General features: G+C 40.0%; 1 protein-coding gene across 26 annotated transcripts in view; it reads left to right on the top strand.

The window, feature by feature from the left end:
- The window catches only part of SORBS1 (sorbin and SH3 domain containing 1), a 287999-nt gene that overhangs the window by 197613 nt on the left and 74545 nt on the right, over positions 1-15841 (top strand). For 19 of the 26 annotated variants that reach the window (XM_069980452.1, XM_069980451.1, XM_069980453.1 and 16 more), the window contains 7 exons: positions 1310-1351; positions 1438-1547; positions 5740-6504; positions 6961-7305; positions 7976-8114; positions 10387-10416; positions 14561-14736. In XM_069980452.1, the coding sequence (XP_069836553.1) occupies positions 1310-1351; positions 1438-1547; positions 5740-6504; positions 6961-7305; positions 7976-8114; positions 10387-10416; positions 14561-14736 (1607 nt within the window). The remainder of the gene's footprint in view (positions 1-1309; positions 1352-1437; positions 1548-5739; positions 6505-6960; positions 7306-7975; positions 8115-10386; positions 10417-14560; positions 14737-15841) is intronic. The other 7 variants (XM_069980472.1, XM_069980468.1, XM_069980471.1 and 4 more) reach the window with 5 other exon arrangements.

Genomic DNA, 15841 nt, shown 5'->3' with positions numbered 1-15841 from the left:
ATAATAAAATTTTCGCTGGACTTCTCCTTTATTGCCGTTACCAAGAGTTTTTCATTCTGAACCTTATTGCTGTATGGATCATTAACGCCTATCTGTTATGACAGCTGAGCTAAGCCTTTGGCATCATCTTGTTATGTGTGGAATTGGCACTTGATATATATTGACTTAAAGGGATTAAGGTCTTGAGGAGTAACTCACACCGTAATCTTTTATGTATGCTTGAAGCATGTCAACACTTAAGGATATTATTGGTGGAATCTATATGACTGTGCTAAAAGTAAATTTAGAAAAATTTGTTTCAGTTATAATTTTTTTAAACAGATAAGTGTGTGACCCACAGCGTGCACACTCCATGGCATCTTTATGCTGTCCTATCAATGACCAACTGCTCATCCTACGCTTGGGAGTCTAGTGGGTGGTCCTACTTAGTGACTGACAACCCTTACTCTGAGTTTACATATAAAGATAGCTGTGAGTCATTGTAAAGGACCGCCCACTGGACACCTAAACCCAGAATAAGTAAAGATCAGTACATTAAAAGTAATACTGATTTTCTTCTTGCAAAACTATATATCTGTTCAGTTCCTCTTGCTCTGTAATGTACTACTTGTACAAAAGACAGCATTTTCAATGTGACAGGTTCCATTTGAAGAGATATTTTGCCTGAAATTTGGATCCAGCCAAAAATGTTCTTTGACTTAATACATAAGAGGAATGTTAAGGGGGAATGTATAGAAAAACGGTAAATAATATAGTGTATAGTCAGTGAACAGTTAGTTTCCAATCAACAGGATTGAATGAATGCAGCAACATCACTCCAAAAAGACAGTTGTTCTGCAGTCACAGTCAATGCTGTCACGTCTCAATCCACTTGTCAGAACATCTCCCCTGCAGCTACATATATATAAATGCAAATCCCAATCTGTAATTAGTGTCACGTCAAGCACTTGAAATTCTATGCTTATTATAGGTTTTAAAAACTGAGGCATGCCGTTCCATACGTCTTAAGTTCACAGAGGCCGATTCACATCATGTTCACAGCTTTCAGCCACTCGATTGTGTTTTTTTCCCCTTTCTAACTGAAAGAGTCAATGGACAATTCTGCCTTTATTGCTATGAAAGAATTCTTTGTGTCCAGAAAGGTCAGAAACAGTGAGGACATGATATGTAATGCCAGTTACTATAGCACTTGCATTTGCAATCCTGTTTGGGGCTGGTGGCTGCAGCAGTCTTGGCGCTCAGGATGTGTCATGTGCTTTATGTCCTAATATCCCTAGCATTTATTTAATTTTTTTTTTTTTTTTTTTTGCCTGTACAATTCCAGGTGAATTGCTGACTGAAAGAGAGCCAGGTAAGAAGACATTAAGTCAATGTCATTTCTGATTGAAAGCAGTGAAAGCTGAGAACATCATCCTTGAAAATTCTTCCCTTGTATAGATGACAGGCCTCCATCAGTAACGTCTAATGGGGATTCTCCGTCCTCCTCGCTGGCTGCCAAAGGATTTCGGAGTGTGCGTCCACATATACCATCTGAATACAAGCCGCAGGTACTGTATGCTTTTCCCTGTCTATTACCTAATATTAGTGTTCTGTTCAGTATGGATTTTGTTCTTGTTTGTAGCTCCAGCCATTAATGTGCTTTACTCTAATATCTACCGTTCTTCATTTATTGAAGGCATAATAAACTCATGCATTTATTCTACACAATTTCTTCCTTCTTGTTGCATTTCAGTCATTCTTTTGTGTCTGTTCCTAAATAATTGTGCTCAGTTTTACATCTGTCCTCATAACATGTCTTTTAGTTATTACTGGAGATTAGGATGTTGAGGAAAGTCCACATTTACAGATTACTATTATAGTCACCTTTACACAATACATATAATTCATATTGAGATTGCCTTAAATATATGTGAAATGGGATATAGATTAAAATGTGGACTACAGGGTGTACATTACATAGTGTCAGATAGCTATATTCATCAATCTGTAACATAGACCTATACTAATTAGCATTTAAATTGCCAAATTCTTAACATGTAAGTATCTGCCCCAGAAACACCCACTTTTGGTACTAAGTTGGATATACTATATGCTTTTCCTATTTCAGGTTTGTGGAGATTTCCTATAAAAAATTGGGACTGTTGGCTGCTGCTGTTCCAATGGTCATGCAGCTGATCACCACTTTCCAGTCCCAACTCATTACACAGGACGTGCCCACACAGTCAGCAATTGGCTGAGCATGGGCATTTCTTTGTGTTAGAATGAGACCAGAAAGTGCTTATGATTTATTTATTTATGTTTTTATAGGTCAGGCTGGGTTAATAATGAATAAAAAAAACTTGGATAGCCCTTTAAATAAAAAAAATTCATCTATGGATATAGTTTATTCCAACTACTGTTCCTTTCTACTTTCCCCAAAGTCACTGCAGCTGGCCCTCTTCAAAGTCATACTTATTATCTTCTCCATCCTTCATGTTGGAAAGAACGGCAGATTTATGATCATACAGACATTGGGGGAGATTTATCAAACATGGCGTAAAGTGAAACTAGCTCAGTTGCCCCTAGCAACCAATCAGATTCCACCTTTTATTCCTCACAGACTCTTTGGGAAATGAAAGGTGGAATCTGATTGGTTGCTAGAGGCAACTGAGCCAGTTTCACTTTACACCATGTTTGATAAATCACCCCCATTGCCTTTTATTCAACGTTAAATATATATATATGTATGTATGTGTATATATGTATATAATATAATTTTTTTTTTTTTTTAGTAGGGGTATATTGATACAACTATGAAAGCACTATTCCAATATGTATTATATTAGTGTTGGTATCCTTGTAACACCTTCTTCCTGTACACAATGCATGTATCATCAACCGATTTTAACAGCCCTATGGTACAAATATACCGCATTACATATACCATTAGATTATTGCAGTATATTAATCTGGTAACACAGGTTACATGATCTTGTGGGGTTTTTATTTACACCATTGCAGCACTTACTTTGAGGTCCAAAGGTAGACATTGTGCTCCATAATATTATATCATATATGAACAAATGCACATGGTTACTTAGACTATACTGCTTTGCTTGCTTCTATACTCTGGATGTTTCTCTTTGGAAGTTATAAGGTTCATCCGGCACCTCCAACCTGATACCTGATAGTCCCATTATGAGTCAGTGGATTCTAATATCCATTAAAATCTTTTGCTAAAGCAATTATAATAGTCCTATGTCTCATGGCTCCTGTAAAAACAGAAAAGCCTTACGTGAATGGAAACCAGGCAAAATGTACTGAAGGGAATATATCTTGTAATTCAGCTGATCTCAAAGTGTGACAAATCTCCTTATACAGTGACAGAGATATCTTACCCCCAAGAAACAGACTATGAAGACTAAACTCTATGCAGTACTACTGTAATAATACGTTCCATTCCATTTGAGCACTAAGTCTGGTGTACGTATCTGGAAGTGCTACTTACATACATGTAAACTTGTCTGTAAACTACCATACAAACATATCTGTACATATCCCAGAAGATTGTCCTTTTGGATAGTTTTGACCAATATAAGTACAGTGGTGCCTTGGTTTACGAGCATAATTCGTTCCGGGGCAGCGCTTGTAATCCAAATCCACTCTTAAACCAAAGGAAATTTTCCCATAAGAAATCATAGAAATGCAGACAATTGGTTCCACACCCCAAAATAATGATTTATTATTCTGAATAACATGTAAAACAGATTAAACAAACATTCAGAAACAGCAGAATATGTGATTTTATAAGTTACTGTAGAGTAATGGAGAGGATGGGAAACACAAGGACTGACAGAGACTGCAGGGAGTATGAAGGAGTGAGCAGGCTATATGTGGGCACATACATGCAGCAGTCTCTGTCCGGGGAGAGAGGGGTCACAGCTATGGAGAGATTACCTCCACAGTCCTGTCCCCTGATGTAAGCCCCAGCCTGAAGTGGATCTGCTATGATTTGGAAGGTGAGGGAGACTTCCTGGGTCAGAGTACAGTGCTGTAGACCCCACTATGCAGACCATGCCCCTCCTCCACTCCCCCTCCCACCCAGTACAGGGAGCTCTCAAACCAAAGCAATGCTCTTAAACCAAGTCACAATTTTGAAAAACTGTGAGCTCTTAAACCAAAACGCTCTTAAACCAAGTTACTCTTAAACCAAGGTACCACTGTATTATTGTTCTGAACTGAAAAGAATAGTTGAAGCGACTCTGTACCCACAGCCTGACCCCCCCCCCCCCCCCCAAACCACTTGTACCTTAAGATAGCTGATTTTAGTCCAAGATCTGTACTGGGGTCCGTTCGGCAGGTGATGCAGTTATTGTCTTCCCCACCTGTCTGAACATTGCACAGGTGCCTTAACGATCCAGCCCATGTTCAGTATTCACACAGCTGATGAATAGTAGACAATCTGCCTGGAGCATTCCTAATGATGAGGAGGGCGGGGAGGAGGGACGGAGAGGTTGTTCCAGCCTAATGCAGGGGGTTGCCAGTTTAAAAGTAGTTTTTTAGGACAATAACTGCATCACCTGCTGAATGGACCCCAGGACAGATCTCAGGACTAACAACTGTTTCCTTCAAGGAAAAAGATCAAGGATGCAGCATGATTTTACTTATTTATTCTGGCAGTCAATGACTAGGAAAGTGTATAGTTATTCATTTGCCTACATGTATTGCTTGTTCTATGCAAGCTTCAAACATGTTCTCTTATTTGTGTAACTGAAAGGCAGAGGCTAAGAGGTTAGGAGGCTGTAGTTCAGTGTTTGGAAAGTTCTGTAGGAGACGTCCAGGTTTGCAAGTGTTTCAGGGATGATGCCCTAATAAAACAGTTTTCCAAGCCCTGCTACTTTACCATAGAATTGCCAAAGCTAATATCTGTATAAAAAGTCCCATGGTGTATCTGATGTATGTCCACAGGGTTTGGGTTTTTTTTTTTTTTTATTTTAAGGAAATAAATTTACCAGCCACTGATGTTATAAACCAGTAGTGATACATATTATTATTAATATTGATAAAGTATATCTGTAACTTTTAAAAACCTTTGACATGTTATAAAGATATATCCTAACTTTTGATTGGTCAGGGTTTCGGTGTTCAGAAAATGTCCAGTCACTAGAAATGAGAAGCGCATGGCTTAGCATTTCTCTTACTCATCTCTGTGTATGCCATGCGTAGCTGCCCCTGCACTTATACTGGGGGTCAGTCTTGATCACTTGGACAGAGCTTGGAAAAGGAAACAGTTGGCATATACTTTTCCTGGCATTTTTAAAGTGACAGTGTCCATTTACATTTGGTTTTGTATTTCTAGATTTGTGAAATATAATCACTGAGGATTTAGACTTTAGCAAAGATTTACAAATGAAAAAAAAAGTGTAAAAACAAAAACATATTCTATAAAGCGATAAAAAATGTATTGTGCTTTTTATATCCTCAGTCTAAAGGCATTAGATACATTGACATACAGAACTTTAGATTAGATTTAGATTTCATTTTTAATAGTTATAGTTTCTTTCTATTTTGTATGTTGGCATGTGAACTTCCTTCATGACTTCACCCTACAATATTCAGCAAGCAACTTCCCTTTCAAATCACATAAATTCAGTTTCTTATTTATGTTTTAAAATTTCCATTTGTCCTTGTGATACTCATCATTTTCTGATCATTTTTTCTTTTTCTTTTTCTTTTTGTGTTCTACATATGGCCATGTAGAAATCTCTCCCTCCTCCAATCCCTCCTCCTCCCAAAGAGGAGAGTTTTGCATGGCGACCACATACTAACACAAAGTTTTCTTACCTAAAGCCAGTACCTATTTTGGATGGGCTTTACCTAAGTGCCCCCAAACCCTATACACCGCATGCTACGGGCGCACCGAACTCTTCTACAACCTGCGTTTCTGCTTTAAACCAAGAAATCTCTACAGGTCACTCTAACGTCCCTTCCTCTCACTCTGGAATTGAGCACGTTGATAGTAGCCCCCTGCCAAACACGTCACTACAACACCAGCCCTATGAGTTAAGCGGTGCAGTTAGAAGTGTTGCTGGAATGAATTTGAGTCATGAGCCCAAAGCCGATAAAAAGGTCAGCAGTCTATATGTAGCTTGTTTATCTAACAGCACTGGCCCAGCTGCATCTGAAAATCCCACCAGCATTGCACATGATAAAACGGAGGGTGCTGAATTGGGAGCTGATGTAACTAAATCACCAGCCACAAACATTGTTTCTTCAATAATAGACACCGGAAAATCCCCACCTCCCATCCCTCCCAGGCCATTCTTTGACCCTGTCCCAAGTAAAGATTCTATTAGCGATGGTGAAATAGATACTTTCTGGAGTCAATGCTCTCCACATCAAGAAATGGGACGCAGAGAGCCAGATACACAGATTCCAGCTGGCCGTGTCAACATGACTGCAAAGGATCCCTACTATACATCAAAGCCTAAACAAGCCCCAGGGGCACAGAGATTCCGTGGCATGGTACTTGTTTTCATATATTTATGCACCTTGACTTTCCATTATTTTTGATCATCACTAACAATGTCTTGTTTTGTCTTATTATGTGTAGCTAAAATAGTGTTTGTCACATTTCCAGTAAATTGATACTCTCTTTTGGCACAGTACTTTACTTGTTTTGTCTGTAATTCAGCACTTCTTCCTCTTCATTTTCATAACCGTCTTTTTTTTCTCGAGTAATAGAGACTTTGTATTAAGAACAATGAAAATTCTTGATTTGATTTGTATTTATTACCCTTGAGAACTGGTTTGCACTTTTTATGTCTCTTATTGTTTAGTTGTATGTGTCACAATGGTGCACTCTCTCTCCTAGCCTCTGCAGCATGGTTATATTTGACATGTGAACGCATGTCATCTCACAGCTGCACACGTTGAGTATATCAGTTTCCGCCGTGCGTAACAACACCTTATTTCCCACAGGATGGCACTTCAGTCACAGCTCAGCCTGAGGTAATAGTAGTCCCACTCATCCAGGTTAAAGTTGAAAGGGAGCAAGAATCCACTTCGAGCACTCCACCGCCACCTCTTGTACCCGCTGGCAAACTCTCAGCCTCCCCAGAACTTGTCACCTCTAACTTGGCTTTTCCGACACTTGATGATTTTATCCCCCCTCATCTGCAAAAGGGATCAAATCCTAGCTCTCCCAATTTTTCTATATCAAACAGTCTACCGTCTTGCTCTCCGCCTCCTTCACTGGTTCCTCCGGTAACGGAGGACTCACACAGAGTCTCGGAACTTGATAAGATTGGAGCCATCTTACACACAGTAAGCTGCTGATACCTTCACTATGTACTCACAACATAAGACTTCTTTACTAGCTTACTAAATACCAGTCAATTCCTGCCTCCTCCCAGAAAGCATGACTAACTGTATCTGCCTCTGTTCTGTGATGCATGGACTCTAATTGTAACTCTTCTGTCTGTTTGACAGTAACGTCAATGATGTCTTTCGTTTCTGTGTTTTTAGAAGTGGGGGTTGTTTTATTTTAAATCCTATGGAAAAGCATATAATGGTATTGAAGGCTCTGAACCGTTATATGGCGCTGTAAATAAACAAATTGTGCTCTGTGTGTCGTGCTGTTCTGAATGTCTGCCACTCTTCAGGCGTTAGCACACCTGTTTTGCATAGTTTGAGTGACTCGACAGGCGTCTAGTTGTCTCTGTCCAGTGTGACGATGCAAAGCTTATTTTCCTACTTGTCCAAATGATGCCAAGTGAAGTGATCCAGTTTCATTAGATACTGCATGTGTTTGCATGTCTAACTAGTTACTGTTAAAAAGATCCTGTCACTCCTTCCGCAAACTAGATGGATAGCCTATGAGCAATGACCCATCATCATTGAACGGTAGATTTTTAGAAAAAATTTACTTGTTTGAGATACTTTAATGATTTTCTTTGATAGATCTGTAATACAATAACTTGTGCTTTGTTTTTAGGAGCCTATCCCAGATAACATTACAGTTCCCAGCTTGAGCAATGACAAACCTTCCTCCTTTGCACCCATAAGCAAACCTTCTGTGTATCCATCTACTACCACTGTAAACCCCACCATAGTACTTTTGCAGCATAATAGAGGTAAGGTTATCCTGGTAACTGGTAAGCATGGTACTGGTTCTATATGTCATATACACTATGTCAAGTGTCCAGTTGGCCATTGGGTTGAAGATCCACAGAATCTTTAGTTGTCCTGTAGAGTTACCGCTATTATGTTCCCTCAGCTACTTGTTTGTTGATTTGATGATTGCAAAATTCTTTCTATTCCGTGAGTTTCACACTTCATTGTGAAGTAAATGCTTCTATAATGGCTGACAACAATATGTGAATATCAAATATATGATAAGTATTTCTGCCCGTCAGCAGATTCATGTTGTCTTAACCAAGGACGGCATGAAATACTGACAGGCTCCCTCATTACAATGAACTACATTTTGCCCATAGTTTTAATAATAGAAAACATAGTTTTAAAAAGAGTCAGGATGCGGAAGAAATATCCATTAGCTACCTTCTTTTCTCTGCTTGATTGACAGATCTCTTCCTTAAGTAAATAGGAAGAGACTTATAGAGGCCCAATAGCGTCACAGCCCAGGTGACTAGTTCCCTGCTTGCTTCCTCCCTGCCTCATGCGCGGCAGTAAAAGACGATTTGCCGGCAGCTTAGCACCTATTCAAGTAAATGGTGATTGATGTCCTAATTTTAGGATAGACCATTAACCATTTTTGCAGAGAAAATCCTTTTACACTGATGCCAATATAGCCTATACATGAAGTATGCCATTTGTCACCCACAGGCAATAATGGCATCCCTTTAAAGGGTGGCTATTACAGGGGCCCTCTTGTGGCCTCCATCTGACTGAGGGATGGCTGTACCGTTATATTTTATGGGCTATAATTACTCTCCTGTAGACATGGGATTGCTAGTTGACCTTTCGTTGCCCACTTTCCACACACTGGCCTGTAGAATGTCACAATGTCTTTAGACCTAGTTGTTCCAGCTGCATATAATACTTTATATATCTGCTAGTTGTTTCTTTGTTACTAGCTAATATAAATATTTAAAAGAGAAGTCCAGGCAAAGCTATTTTTTTAACAAATGCTGGAAAGGGGGAGGATAAAAATACTAACATGCTATAACCTCCCCCGCTCCAGCGCTGGTAGCCACGTATCACCACTCTGGTCTCCGGGTACCTGGCTACTTCTTGGTCTGAGCCGGGACCCGAGTTGTGATATATGCAGTCCACTCAGCCTGTCAGTGGCTGTAGCAAGGTCCCATTGTTCATCCAATGGTTATCTCTCCCAACCGCTCCATACACGTGAACCTTTTTCACAGCTGAACGGTTATATTTCTTCTATGGAGAGAGGTAGGTTGAAGACAGATTGTTCTGGCATTGACTTATCCCTCTTAAAACGGTGTGATGGGGCAGCAAAGTCTAACCTGATGTTATAAGATTAGAGACATAAATACATTGGTTTTTTTCCGATTTTACTAAAAAATATTGAGACTGTTAATAATTCTGATGCCATAACAAAGCTATACGCAATAGTTTAATTTTCAACACTTCCAGCCCTCCCTGCCAGTTTTGTTTACATGGCCGCAGCGATGTCTTTCTCATATACCAATGTCACCATTGCATCGAGTCCATGACCTCAGGAATTCTGTGTCACACGCTAGTAATGACGCTGATTGGCTGCAGTGGTGATGTGGCTACACGGTGGTGCAGCCATGTAAACAAAGCAGCCATGAAGGACAGGAGTCATAGGGCTGGGAGATGACATTTTTGGATTAGTTGGAAAACCCCTTTAATCTCTAAATCTTGGTTGTCCCAGACATCTTGGCACATGTATTAGTTATTTGAGCTGTGAGTCACTGGCTCATTTACATGAGGACTGGCATGAGTCAATGAGAAATAAACTAATGTAGCAATTCTAATTGTATAAACAAGGTTAAGTGCCAGAATCCTCCTCATTTGTGAAATGTATCACTTCTATGTAGATACGGGATTGGTATCACTTAAATGCAACATTTGAATGGTTTTCCTAGTAGGTAATATGTCTTGTCACCATTATAATGTCAGATGTCTTCTGTCACCAATTGCTGCAATGGACCATTGAGTAATCGTTTGCCTGGTTATCCTCTCACATATGTTCCCGGATTGATTCCATAATTTTTCTATACAATCTGCCTGTTAGTTCACTCACTGCCCTGCACCCTTTCCCTATGATTTTGTCACTCACCATTTTGATTCATTGTTCACAGACTATTAAGTCACATTGTTGCTTATAGTTTATATAAAGCATGCATGATAACCTGACACTTGTCTTACGTGTATTTCTCTGCTTTCTTACCACAGAGCAGCAAAAACGGCTTAGTAGCTTGCCAGGTATGACACCAATGCCATCCACGCTTACTGTATGCTTCGCACCTGTTTAGTAGACACGTTAAGAAATCTTAGACTCTATGCTTTTCTGATTATTTCCGATAAAGGGTTCAGGATAACAGTAAGTTCTTTGCATGGATAATGAAAACCCTATGCAGAACCTGTACAAAATGTGTGGACATGCCTATAGGACTTTATATAGGAAACAAGAAAACATGGCCAGGTTGGCCATAACAACCTATCGGAATGTATTTATTGCAGTCAGAAAGAAAATATAAGTTCGTCCGTAGTTCCTGTAAAAAAAACAAAAAAAAAAACAACACTTCTGGCTATATGAGGCCCATAGTAGACAAGCTCTCGGAGAATGGGAAAGGCTGTTCATGAGGATTTAGCCTGTCGTTTTAATAGCAGTTAAGGAGGAGTGTTAATGAGGCTTCATAGTAACTTACTGGATTCATTTACAGCTTTCTATAAGAATAATTCATGCATTGTACCTCATGTAACATTCTAACACAAACCCACAATGATTCTAGATAGAAAGATGTTAATATCTCTTTAATTACAAGAGCTTAGGATGAACCTTAAGGGAGACCCCCCCCCCCCTCAAATCTGCCCCCTCTGTACAGGGGACACTGGTGCAAAGAGCCTCCAACAACATCATCGGTCCACATCACCTCCTCACTTGCAGCGTAGTACTGTACCGCAGGTGCTGTCAGCAGCTTCTATCAAGCTTTTTATCCCAGGTCGTATCCATTGTAACATGATAGATGATGTGGCACATGGTGTGTGTGAACTGTGAGTTAGAGCTGCTGATGACTTCTGGTGCGTATTATACAGTACTACTACTTTGCAAGCATGGACAAGAAGGTACGACCGTTCTCTACTCTGGAGGGATGGGGAGAGCTCTTACTGTCGAAGGATGATATGGGAAGAATAAAAGGAGATTTAAAGAAGAAATAAGGTGACACCTCCATCATTTTTTCCCATACCCACAGTTTTGTGCCATCCCCCCTCCCCCTCCCAATGAATGCAGCATGCGAGGTGCACTCCATTTATTCATTCAAGGGGACAGTTTTCCCTGTTTTAGACAGGTTGGCCCCTACTCATAAGCCTTTTATCCACTAACTTTTTGATAGGCAACAACTTTGGACATAATAATACCCCTTTTATTGATTCTAAGGAAAAGTGCTTTTTTCCCTGCACTTACTACTGCATCAAGGCTTCACTTCCTGGATAAAATGGTGATGTCACGACCCGACTCCCAGAGCGGTGCGGCTGTGGCTGCTGGAGAGGATGATGGCAGAGGGATGCTCAGTGTCCCTCAGTGTCCCCCTGCCATCATCCTCTCCAGCAGCCACAGCCCACACAGTTCTGGGAGTCGGGTCGTGACATCACATGTTATCCAGGAAGTGAAGCCTTGATGCATTAGTAAGTGCAGGAAAAAAACACTTTATAAGCATTTCCCGTAATAAGTGTATATTGGTGATTTGTATGACTTTTGGGGGGCAATACAATACTTGGTTGCAGAGGTGGACAGTACCATCTAACCAGAGGTCACCCCTATAGGAGATCTGCTGCATGCAAAATTGTAACAATATGAAAGCCCCCTAATATTAAAATGTCCCCAATTAAAGATCCCTGGTCATTTGGCCCCAGACCTTCACTGTAACTAATTTACTGCCCCTATTGAAGTTGTAAGTACAGAATTTTTGTTGCTGCCTTCTTTTTTCAGATATCAGATATAATAAAGAAATGTCTAAATAGAAGAAGGTTTGTTATGTATACTGGGCATTTTATTGGTTTCAGGGTGTGGGCAGCCCTATTAATAGCAGCACTGTGTTCAGTATACTGTAACCTGACAGCGTGATAAACAGCTGCAAGCTGCCCTCTCCTGGTGGATAGAATGCATAGAGCTAGTGCACACATCTAATAATCCCATCAGGGAGCTCTGCCCATTGTTAAAAACACAGAAACAGAAAGTAAAAGGTCAAGTTCTGCTCAGAGACTCTTCACACTCATCAGGACTTGGCGTGATGATGCCTCGCCCTAGAATATTCTAAGTTTGTGAAGATGATTCCATCTCAATGTGCAGATGTCTGGAATAAATCTGTGGTGTAATTGCTGCTGTCACTAGATGAAGATTACGGCTCATCATAATAAGGGTTGTGGTGTTCTAATAGCAGCTCCGCCAACATGCTGCATGATTATAATACCTATCTCCTGCTTTCCTGATTAGGAAACGCTAAATGGAAATCTGTATGACCTGATCAGCTTATTACACCACTCCAGTCTGCACCATATATATTTATATATGTATGATCTACTAAATATCATTATACATGGCACAGACTTGCACAAGTATTTAGTATTCCATTAGCTTTTATAGCAGATATACATTTATAATTAACAAGTAGTATTTGGAAAGTGACATTTAGATCTGGTAGTGCTGAACTGGATAACATACTTTGCACATTTATCTATTTATTTCTTAAATTTACCAAGAATAAGGCAGTTAGACACAGAGATATGTCCAATTTGAAGGGAACCTGTAATATCTTTCCTGCTGCCTGAACTACAAGTCATTGGGTCACTCCCTGGTGGCTTCTGCCTCCCCACTGCACTTGACGGCTAGCTCTATCCCTATACCCTAACAGGAAGAGACCTGGCACTTAAGGCAGGTGGGACTGGGAGATTCTTGATTACTCATCGTTAAAGCCATATAAAGGGATGTTAGGTTCCCTTAGTATATTAACCACCATTCCAACAATCATCACCCTGTTGAAAGTGCATCTGTAGGTAGCTGTAGGGTGTCCGCAATACCACTGATCTATTTTTTTACAGAACAGTGATCTGAAATTGCCAATTCTGTCCTAGTTCGGACCGGTCTGTCATTTTTGCAGCACGGATCACTGCCTTATAACACGTTTGGAATGTGTGAACAGGGCCAGTTTAAATGAATGGGTCTGTACTGCTGCCTGTAATTGCAGGTCCACAATTACGGGTGCACTACAGAATGCGTGAATGTAGCCTAATTCTGGGTAAACTTGACTGGCTTCTAGGGATGACCTGTCTGACAATGCATTTCCAATACATGTTGTTATACAATGTATCCCTAGCCATCACATTATCAATCCAGACTATTCAGCTGAAAGCAGGAGTAAATTTAAAGTGATGCTTTACCCACAGGCTGCTCTCCCCTCAAACCATTTGTACCATCATATAGCTGTTTTTAATCCAAGATCCATCCTAGGGTCTGTTAAGCAGGTGATGCAGTTATTGTCCTTAAAAAACAACTTTTAAACTTGTAGCCCTGTGTCAAATTGGCATGGCCTAGAGTGTCTGTGTCCTAGGCCTGCACCACCCCTCCATCCCTCCACCCCGCCCTCTTCACCATTAGGAACAGCCCCAGGCAGGATTTTTCCTATTCTTCACTTGTCTGAAAACTGCACATGTGCCTTAACGATCCAGCGCATGTGCAGTTTACAGACAGGTAAATAGGGGTGTTTCTAATGATGAAGTGGGCGGGGAGGAGAGATGGAGGGGCAGTGCAGGCCTAGGACACAGACACTCTAGGCTACGCCAATTTGACACAGGGCTAAAAGTTTTAAAGTAGTTTTTTTTTTTTTAAACAATATTTTTATTAAAGATTTTTCAAAAAGTTGATTTTTTAGGACAGAAACTGCATCACCTGCCGAACGGACACATCTTGCAATTAAAAGCAGCTGTCTGATGGTACAAGCGGTTTGGAGTGTTAGATTGTGGGTACAGAGCCAATTAAATGTATTGGTTTGCAAATTTGGAGTATATTGTTGTGATTTACTTAGCAAGTACTTTGTATCTTTGTAATACTAATAAATAATGAAGGTACATCTCAAAATATTAATTTTCAGCCTAAAATATGGATAATATATGGTTATGATTTCTGTTTCATTAAGCTTGTTTTAGAATTGTAGCTGTGTACAACATATACCTGGTGTTGAGTGCTAGAAGCATCACATGCTTTGAGCTGCGTTTCTAGAATGTATGTTCCAGCAGGTTGTACATTTCTAGTGCTGCTGTTCTGTAGCATAGGTATTCTCTCCTATTTGGGAACATGCTATGCTAGTCATGCTAGACAGTGTCATGAGATAACTTTTTGTTTCCCCAGATCCTGTGCTAGACAACTCTCATAGTGAGAAAGCAGAGCCAGTAACGGTCCAGGAGAGGAAGTATCTGGATAATCCCCCAGTGCAGAAAACATCCGTAGATAATACAAGAAAAGAGGTCCGCTCGCCTTATTACACAGCAGAAATGTCAGCAGATGAGATAGGCATCCCGCTGCGGGTAAGCCATTTCCTATGCCACTGTCTGTATGATTTCTCAAAGTAAAAAGTTGTATATGAAAGAATTGGTAGTAAACTACTGAAAAAAGGTGAAATTAAATTTTACATTATTTTTTAACATAATTTTTAGTATACCATAGTTCAAAGAGCATTACCTAGACTAGAGGCAATTGTAACAGACACAAAACTATGAGAAATATTAGGTCTGTACAAATGTAATGCCTCTGGGTATAAGCAAGAGTGCTCCTATTCATTGTCAGCAAACAGGGATATTTAACATTGTAAGAAAATGCAACATAAACTATATTACCAAATTACAAAAGCTTCTATTTTTGGTTCTCCCTTTGACTTTTATAAAAAGCCTTGGCCTGACTGGATGTCTCGGGGCCCAAGTTTGAATATATTTTTTTGCCATTCTGTGTGAATTTGCTCACTTGCCTTTAGTTCCCTATGAGAATACAGATTTAGAAGTCTATAACCAGGGAAAATGAAAGTTTTGAATGTGATTATAGGTATATAGAAAGATTGCATTGCTTCATACATTTATAATATTGCTGCTGTTTGATAGAGAAAAGTTTGCTTGTTGCTTGCAGTTCTGCCCCCTCCTGTTAAGTACAACAAGTAGACGTGGGAGTCTGCACAGAAATGGTCATTGAATGTACATAACTCAGCTCCCACTGCTCTCTTAGTAATAGTAAGTGCAGACTCGGCTGGGAAGCTACTGTGTATACATTCAAGAGCATTGACCTAAGTGCATTACATCAGTTAATGGACTGGAAGGAGGCGTTTTAGGTATGCAACTATTTTCAAGTTTTTATCATCTACTAGTGAAGATACTAGTGGAGGTGTTCCCTAGGACTAAATTGAAGGCAGTGTTTGAACGGTCTGTACTTAGTCCATTGCTGGTCAGAACAATGAAAGGACTGGGGTACTCACTAGGAATATAAAGCTGACCTTCATTGATCATTGATGTTTGTTTGTCTGGGGGATCACATTAGTATCATCTATGTTTGATCATGGTGTCATTTTGTAAAACATAGTTTATTGGTTGCTGTATGATGTAAGTGCTGTTGGGGGGAAGGGGGTGGTTTCTGAAGGTCTATGAC

The sequence above is a fragment of the Dendropsophus ebraccatus genome, chromosome 8 (assembly GCF_027789765.1).
Source record: "Dendropsophus ebraccatus isolate aDenEbr1 chromosome 8, aDenEbr1.pat, whole genome shotgun sequence".
NCBI classification, from domain to species: domain Eukaryota; kingdom Metazoa; phylum Chordata; class Amphibia; order Anura; family Hylidae; genus Dendropsophus; species Dendropsophus ebraccatus.
The sequence above is the reverse complement of the archived record's forward strand: the minus strand, read 5'-3'. Positions and strand labels throughout refer to the sequence as shown.